This window comes from Mustela erminea, chromosome 6 (assembly GCF_009829155.1).
Source record: "Mustela erminea isolate mMusErm1 chromosome 6, mMusErm1.Pri, whole genome shotgun sequence".
Taxonomy (NCBI): Eukaryota; Metazoa; Chordata; class Mammalia; order Carnivora; family Mustelidae; genus Mustela; species Mustela erminea.
In genome coordinates, this window is record NC_045619.1 from 52312118 (window position 1) to 52321158 (window position 9041).

Consider the following 9041-nt stretch of genomic DNA (forward strand, 5'->3'; position numbering starts at 1 on the left):
GGAGACAAGATGCCTGCAATCCTGCAACAATATGGGTGCCAGACCAATACAGTCTTCAGACACCAAAGAAACAGGATGCCTGGGTGGGTCAATCGGTTAAACATCTACCTTTGGTTCAGGTCATGATCCCACGGTCCTGGGATCAAGCCCTGTGTTGGACTCCCAGTAAGCTAAGGAGACTGCTTCTCTTTCTGCCCCTCCCTGCTGCTCATGCGCTCTCTCAAATAAATAAATAAAATCTTTCAAAAAAAAAAAAAAACAAGCTAAAGAGTCTTGACTTTATCCTGTAAATGATGGGAAACTATTATATATTAGGTACAACCTTTTGTTGTTCCTTTAGGGGAAACAAGGTCTTAGAATAGGTGGTATATTAAAAAAAAAAAATAGGTGGTATAAAAAAATGTAAAATGGAAAAGGCCTTGTTCTCAAACAGCACGAAAATTAGTTTGGCAAGAAACCAGCTAATTCTCCTATTGCATTTGGAAATCTTCTAGGAGTCTGGTAAAACCACAAAAATGCAAAACCAGAAATTGATATACACTGGGATGCCTGGGTGGCTCAGTCAGTTAAGTGTCTGCTCAAGTTATGATCCCAGGGTCCTGGGATAGAGTTCCGCATCTGACTCCTTGCTCAACAGGGATTCTGCTTCTACCTCTGTCCCTCCTCTCACTCATTCAATCTCTCTATGTCAAATAAATAAATTAAATCTTTTAAAAAATAAGTTGAAAAAAAGAAATTGATATATGCTGCCAAAAAGTTCTCAATAACCTCCAGGCTTTTTCACATTAGTTCCTTCAGCCTTGAATGGGGATTGTCTCACTGAAAAATGTCTACTTATTTCAACGTTGAAGCTTTCTCCTCTGGGAACACTTTGTGCTTACCATTTGGCAGGCATTGTACAGAACACTTTAAATACATCCTCTTATCAGATCCCTATAACAAATTAAAAGGTCAGTTTTTCTTTTCAGTTGAGAAAGCAAAAACTTCAGAAGGTTAAGTGACATGCCTGTTTTCGTATGACTAAAACGTAGTAGAATGAGAACGAACCCAGTCAGTCTGATTTTTTACTTTAATCAGGAAGGGCAAAGTTAAGGGCACCAGGCTGGCTTAGTTGCAGAACATGCAACTCTTGGTCATAGCGGTCGTGAGTTCAAGCCCCAGGTTGGGTGTAGAGATTACTTAAATAAATAAATCTTTAAATATAAAGGAAGGGCAAAGTTAGATGAATAACATTCAGTCCCTCTTTGAGCTGAAAACAGTGTTGATCGCATTCCTCGGGTGGAGTTTTCTCTTCCTGGCTCGGCTTCTCACATTGCTGTGGATACAGTCTAATAGAAATATACCTATGTATTTGTCTAAATAGACTGTCAGTGACAAGACTTGGCATTTTTCAGGACTGTTCTAGAACCTTTCTCAGAGCCTTGCACATAATAGATGCTTAATAAGCATTTGTTCCATGAATAATGCCTGTCTCCTTTCCACTCTGTCTATTGCAGACAAACCTCAGATTTTTGTGGCTAAGTTTATGCATTGATAAACTTTGTTTTGTGAACTTTTATGGGGGAAGAGTAGAGCAAGAGAAGAGAAAAAAATTCTCTGTCCTTTCCCATCCAATTACCTTTGAGGAGCTGGGAAGAGAGCAATTCACACTTGATTATCCTCCATCAGATAAATTAGCAGCACCTAAATTGCCCAGCAGTCAGACGATCGAGCTCTCTCTAGCCCCACTGGCCAGCAGCGTCTCCGCTCCGAGGCCATGATTCCTTGCCTGACCATCTTGGCTCTCCGCGTCCTGGTAACTGTGTCTTTGGGCCAGACTTTCCAATTCCAAGAACATGTCTTTCTCCAACTGCTGGGCTTAGACAAAGTGCCCTCACCCCAGAAGTTCCAACCTGTGCCTTCTATCTTGAAGAGAATTTTCTGGGATGGAGAGGCAGCAGCAACCAGTGGGGGCTCCCGAGATTTATGCTACCTAAAGGATCTCCGTACCCGTGGGAACATACTCCGACATCTCCTGGATCAAGGTAAGGAAATGAGCGTGCATTCTAGAGAAAAGTCTAACAGTTGATGGCATGAAGGAAGAGAAGAAGGGGAAGGTAACAATTACCGAGGGGTTTGTAGAAGGCCCAGTGCTGGTGTTTTACATATCTTATCTCATTTAATCCAACCACATCCCGAGATTCCAAAGGCAGGGATTCTTATTAGCTTTTTAACAATAAGGAAAGTCAGTCTTAGATGGTAAATTAACCTGTAAACTATTCCAGAGCCGTTCAAGACCATATAGCCAGCATGTGAGTAAAGGTAGGATTCAAAATAGGTTTTTTTCTGAATCAACACTTTTGGGTTACAGTTAAGGTGAAAGCAGCAAAGGTGGAATTATGGCTCAGGCTTCATTCTTCAGCCCATGGTTGGTTTATGTGCTGTGGTGCCTTTGGTATGGCAAGTGGGACAGGGAACATTGAGTCCAGTTGGCCCCTAACATCAGGTTCCCATCTCCACACCTCGTCACTATTTTAGTTGGGTGGAAATGGCTCCTGATTTGTGAGTACAGAACAGTGGTATACGCCATTGTCATGCCCATTATATGATGATCTGAATAAATGCCATTCAATAGTTTGTCAAACTGATACGATCCACCTAAATTACGTAGGTCAGCTGTTAAAAGTGGATTCTCCAAATAGATAGGTAGGTAGATAGACAGACAGACAGGCAGTTCTCCTGTCCAGTTCCTGCCCCTCACTCTACCACCCAATTCTTATTCCAAGCCAGAGATGGGTGATGTAATCTGCATTTCTATATCGCTTCCCAGAAGCGGGGGTGGGGATCACAAGAGGAATCGAGGGCCCTGATTGGTTAGTTTTACAGTATCTGGAGATAAAATTTGAATACTTATTTGTCTGGGAAGCATTTCTTGGATACCTACTATGTGCTGGGAACTGGGTATGGCCATGGGAATATAGAAATTAAAGATAAAGTCTGCCCTTGAAGAGTTTATAAAAGGTAAAAGAAAAAAAAAGGTTTATAGAAGGGAGAGAGACAAACGTTAAGACTTCTATACTTTATGCTAAGTATTAGTATGTTAAAGACTCAAGACTTGGGAGTGGGGGTTCAGGGAAAATTCCTGGTGGAAGGTTAAAAGGTATGGGAAGCTTGTCTGAAAACAGCTAAGGATTCTTCCCTTCCTCCCCCATGGAAAAAACTTTGATTTTTGTGGTGACCATAATCCTATCAAATAATATAGGAAAAGGGTATAGTCCCACCATCACCCCTCCCTAACCTCCCTCTAGAGAAAACCATCATTAATAGTTTATATGTATGTTCTTTCAGAATTTTCTTCTTTGCATATATTTATAATAGAAACTTATATTTTTAAATAAATGGGTCATACTATATGTTACTCAGGTATTATGAATGTCTCATATAAATCAGAACTAAAAGTCACAGCTATCTCATTTTTTTTTAAAGATTTTATTTATTTATTTGACAGAGAGAGATCACAAGCAGGCAGAGAGGCAGGCAGAGAGAGAGGAGGAAGCAGGCTCCCTGCCGAGCAGAGAGCCCGATGCGGGACTCGATCCCAGGACCCTGAGATCATGACCCGAGCCGAAGGCAGCGGCTCAACCCACTGAGCCACCCAGGCGCCCCACAGCTATCTCATTTTAATGGCTGTACAATATGCCATTGTATAAACATGCTGTAATTTACGTAACTGAAGCTCTGTTGATGGGTATGAACATAATATAAACAATACAGCTTTACATCCGTTTTTGTTTTGTTTTGTGTGTGTGTGTTAGGCTTTTTCTATTTCCCTAGGATAAATTCTTAGAAGGAGATTCTTAGATCAGAGAAGGCACATTTATACTTCTTATATATAAGTGTCTTCCGAAATTTATACCCCACCATGAATGTATAAGAATTCTCACTTTCTGGGGCACCTGGGTAGCTCAGTGGGTTAAAGCCTCTGCTTTCCGCTGGCGTCATGATTTCAGGGTCCTGGATTGAGCCCCGCATTGGACTCTCTGCTCAGCAGGGAGCCTGCTTTCCCCTCTCTCTCTGCCTGCCTCTCTGCCTACTTGTGATCTCTGTCTGCCAAATAAATAAATAAAATCTTTAGCAACAAAAAAAAGATTTCTCACTTTCCCACAGTTTGAAAGCAGCCCTTATAGAAATATTAAAGAAACGTGTGGAATGATAGCATACGTACAGAAAAGTGCACAAATCCTAGAGAAGAGCTCAGTGAATTTTCACAGAATAATTAGCGCCTAGAACCAGAAACAAAACAGAGCAACAACCCTCAGAGGAACCTTCATGCCCCCTTCTGGTTAATCGCTATTCCTCTGGAAGAGTAACTTTTATCCTGTAACATTACTTACCAGTTTTGCCTGTTTCTGAACTTCACATAAATGGAAATGTGAAATGTATCCTTTTTTTCTGTCTGGCTTCTTTCACTCAACATTGTATTTGTGAGATTTACCCATAGTGTGTGTGATTGTAGCTCATTCTCACTGCTTACAGTATTTCATTCATTCCGTGAAGGTATTACAAGGTACTTACTTATCCCTGCTACACTGGAAGGCCATTGAGTAACAATACTCTTTTAGCTTTTAAATTTTGTTATTCTGGTAGCAAAGCATGATCTCATTGTTTTGCTTTTTATTACTTTAATAAGGTGGAATGTATTTTATTTATTTATTTATTTATTTATTTATTTTTAAAGATTTTATTTATTTATTTGACAGAGAGAGATCACAAGTAGCCAGAGAGGCAGGCAGAGAGAGAGAGAGAGGGAAGCAGGCTCCCTGCTGAGCAGAGAGATCCCGATGCGGAACTCGATCCCAGGACCCTGGGATCATGACCTGAACCGAAGGCAGCGACTTAACCCACTGAGCCACCCAGGCGCCCCTATTTATTTATTTTTAATGATTTTATTTATTCGACACGGAGAGAGATAGGAAGAGAGGGAATATAAGCATGGGGAATGGAGGGCTTCCTGCAGAGCAGGGAGTCCATGGTGGGGCTCCAGCCCAGGTTCTGGGATCATGACTTGAACTGAAGGCAGACACTTAACAACTGAGCCACCCAGGCACCCCTGGAATGCATTTTTATTTTTTTATTATTTTTACTTTTTATTTTTTTTTTAAAGATTTTATTTATTTATTTGACAGAGAGAAATCACAAGTAGTCGGAGAGGCAGGCAGAGAGAGAGACACGGAAGCAGGCCCCCTGCTGAGCAGAGAGCCCGATGCAGGACTCGATCCCAGGACCCTGAGATCATGACCTGAGCCGAAGGCAGCGGCTTAACCCACTGAGCCACCCAGGCGCCCCTCTGGAATGCATTTTTAAATGGATAATGAACCTTTCTTTCATTCCTGCCTTGTTCCTTTCTTCCCTCCTTCTTTCTTTCTTCCTCCCCTCTCCCCTCCCCCTCTCCTCTCCTCTCCTCTTTTCTTTTCTTTTTTCCTTCCAAACAATTGCCTGTTTATAAATGCTGGCCATTTTCTATTGAGGAGTCTTCTTTTCCTTAATGATTTATAAGCCCTCTTGGTCATTTGTAAAAGCTCTCTTTTTTTGGTAAAAAACCTTTTTTTTTCGTAAAAGTTTTTTTTTTTTGGTAAAAGTTCTTTCTAATTATGAATTTAAATGCATGCATAGAAGGAAACTTATCAGTTTCCTTCATTGTTCTTTGTGGTTTTAATTTTGTTAATGACATCATTTTGAATATAAAAGTTCTTTTATCTTCATGCTCTCAAATCTTTCCATCCTTTCCATTCTGGCTTTTTGATTTTCTTTTATGCTTAAGGAATCTGATTTAGTGCTAGGAGGAGGAAGGAAGACTGATAGGTTAGAATTCTAGCCTTGAACAGGAGAGGTCAACTTTTTAGGAAGTGGAGAAGGTAACTACTGTGAAGATATCTCTGCCCTTGACAGCTAGCCAGCCTGTAAGAAAGATGTTTCTGTGGAGTAGTGAGGGGTAGAGAGTTGGAAAATAACAGAAGAATATGAAGAGCTAGAGACAGCAAATATAGACCTACCTTTCCAAAAGATAGTCAATGAAAAGAAAGAGAAAGATGATAAGGTAGGCTTGAAGAGGACTGTGTCATTTCAAATGCTTCTTTATTTTATTGTTTTTAAAAATGAGACTTGAGAATGCAGGGGGAATGGTTAGAATATTAGGATTTCTTGAGGGGGGGGGTTCTTCCTCTTTTGTGTTTTTAAATGTAATCTCCATGGATCCAATGTGCGTGTTACTGACTGAGCCAGCCAGGCACTGCTGGAATGTTTGGGTTTCTGGTGTAATTTCTTCATGAGCTGAATGGCCTTAGAAAATCCTTACTTAGGGTTGGGGTGCCTGGATTGTTCGTTCGGTTGAGCATCTGACTCTTGATTTCCTCTCAGGTAATGATCTCAGAGTGGTGAGATGGAGCCTGCCTAAAATAAAATATTTAAGATTTCCAAGGAAATCAGGTCCCTGGGTGGCTTAGACGGTTAAGTGTCTGCCTTCAACTCAGGTCATGATCCCAGGGTCCTGAGATCAAGGGCTGCATTGGGCTCCTGCTCAAGTGGGAGTCTGCTTCTCCCTTGCCCCTCCCTCTGCTGCTCCCTTCACCCCTCCCTCTGCTCAGGTTCTCTTTCTCTCTCTCTCTCTCTCTCAACTAAATAAATAATCTTTTAAAAAATTCCAAGAAAATCAATTAAATTTTGAAATACTTTTATGAAAATATTTTAAACCAAATGTGTGTACAGAAACATAAACTGATACATTTATTAAAACAATACATAATAATATCCAGGGAGGGGACTGTATTTATGATAAATTCAAAGCAGTGTGAGCATTAATGTGATTTTAAGACATTCGCAAAAACTTAATCTATGAACATACCCATGATTTTTATTGGTAACAGTGTCATAGGCCCTGATAATATTATTGGGATTTGTTGCCTATATTCATAGCTAAAAGAAATGCTAAATCTCATTTAGAGTTCTGAGAAGATAAAGATGTAATTCTTTTTCTCATCCAAGTTCATGGACTTTCTAAATTCTATCCAGGACACCCTGGGGACCTGCAGATGTGAAGATAAGAACCTCTGGTCTTGAATGAAGAGGGGGAGAAACAAATCCTCCCTATGGGAGGGTTTGAGTATGACCGATAATTTTCCGCCCTGATTTTGCATATGTAGATATCACATAGCATTTGGCATTTATATCTTATAGGTGCATATGAAGTGAAATATGTTTTGGTGACTCTCAAATCTCTGTTCCCATCTAGGTCTCTTTCTTTACTCAGAGAAACTTCCTCAAGCCTCCCCTTGCCTGCAGAAGCTGCTCTACTTTAACCTGTCTGCCGTTCAAGATACGGAGCAGCTAACGATGGCCCAGCTGGGCCTAGATTTGGGGCCCAATACTTATTATAAGCTGGGACCGGAACTGGAGTTGGCTCTGTCCCTGGTTCAGGAGCCTCACGTGGGGGGCCAGTCCATCCCCAAACCAGGGAAAAGGCTCGTGTTACAGTCAGTCCCATGGCCTCAAGGAGTTGTGCGCTTCAACTTGCTGGACGTGGCGAAGGTTTGGAATAACAACCCCCGGGAGAACTTAGGTTTGTTGCTAGAGATACTGGTCAAGAGGACCAGAGACCCGGGGGTGAATTTTCAGCTTCAGGACACCTGTGCCAGACTGAGACAGTCCCTTCAGGCTTCCCTGCTGGTGGTGAGTCTCAACCCAGAGCAGTGCCACCCTTCATCCCGAAGAAGGAGGGAAGCCATCCCTGCCCCTAAAGCTTCTTGCAAGAACCTCTGCCATCGTCACCAGCTGTTCATCAACTTCCGGGACTTAGGCTGGCACAAGTGGATTATTGCTCCCAAAGGGTTCATGGCCAACTATTGCCATGGAGACTGTCCTTTCTCCCTGACCACCTCCCTCAACAGTTCCAATTATGCTTTCATGCAAGCCCTGATGCATGCGGTTGACCCAGCGGTCCCCCAGGCTGTCTGTATCCCCACCAAGCTGTCCCCCATTTCCATGCTCTATCAGGACAATGATGACAATGTCATTTTACGACATTATGAAGACATGGTGGTTGACGAATGTGGATGTGGGTAGGCTGTGAGAAATAGAAGGGGTATTCTTAGAGTAAATCTTCCAATAAAACTAGTCACGTGCTGTATGACTTCTTGGGTCTGAAATACCAGTATATTTGTATTTATGACTTACCTTCCTGGAAAATCCATCACGATTAATCATCTCCCTAATCTCACACACACATACGCACACATCAGCCCTAATGATCTAACAGTCATGATGCACTTGACAGTCTATTAGACTCTAGATAGAAGGAGACTGATATTTATTGGTGGTCTCTTATGGGCAGGTATTATTCTGTGTGTTACTTAGAAACATCATGTCAGGTTGTTTCTTGAGGTAGGCCTTATTTTTTATACTTCATAGAGAAGGTGAATATCAAATTTCCCTAAAGTCATCAATTTTCTCTGGCAGATCTCACAGGCTAACAATGGTACTTAAAAATAAATTATTTTGGAGTGCCAGAGTGGCTCAGTCGTTAAGTGTCTGCCTTCATCTCAGGTCATGATCTCAGGGTCCTGGGATTGAGCCCCACATCAGGCTCCCTGCTCGGTGGGAAGCCTGCTTCTCCCTCTCCCACTCCCCCTGCTTCTGTTCCCTCTCTCACTGTCTCTCTCTCTCTCTGTCAAATAAATAAATAAAATCTTTTAAAAAATAAATAAATAAGTATGGGCACCTGTGTGGTTCAGTTGGTAAGTAGCAGACTTTTGGTTTCAGCTCAGATCATGATCCCCAGTATCTGGGATCATGCCCCAGGTCGGGCTCCACGCTAAATGGGGAGTCTACTTGAGGATTCTCTCTCCCTCTCTCTCAAATAAATGCTTCCCCCATTCACACACACTTTCTTAAATAAATAAGTAAATAAATCTTTAAAAACTTATTTTGAGACAATATAAAATAATATGAATAATAATATTAAAATAGTACCTGATACTTACATTTCTTTCTAGTCTTTTATTGTTGTC

General features: G+C 41.5%; 1 protein-coding gene across 1 annotated transcript; it reads left to right on the forward strand.

Moving 5' to 3' along the window:
* The first annotated feature begins 1756 nt into the window (after nt 1-1756).
* Nucleotides 1757-8097, forward strand: GDF3 (growth differentiation factor 3). The gene is made up of 2 exons (XM_032347752.1): nt 1757-2024; nt 7268-8097. Exons 1-2 carry the CDS (start codon nt 1757-1759, stop codon nt 8095-8097), a joined length of 1098 nt encoding a protein of 365 aa, XP_032203643.1.
* Nucleotides 8098-9041: the final 944 nt, after the last annotated feature.

What these genes read in the sequence shown, in the direction of transcription:
- GDF3 (XM_032347752.1), top strand. Translation starts at nt 1,757, where the DNA reads ATGATTCCTTGCCTGACCATCTTGGCTCTCCGCGTCCTGGTAACTGTG. An exon ending in CCGACATCTCCTGGATCAAG is followed by an intron (nt 2,025 to 7,267) that starts GTAAGGAAATGA and finishes GTTCCCATCTAG; the next exon opens with GTCTCTTTCTTTACTCAGAG.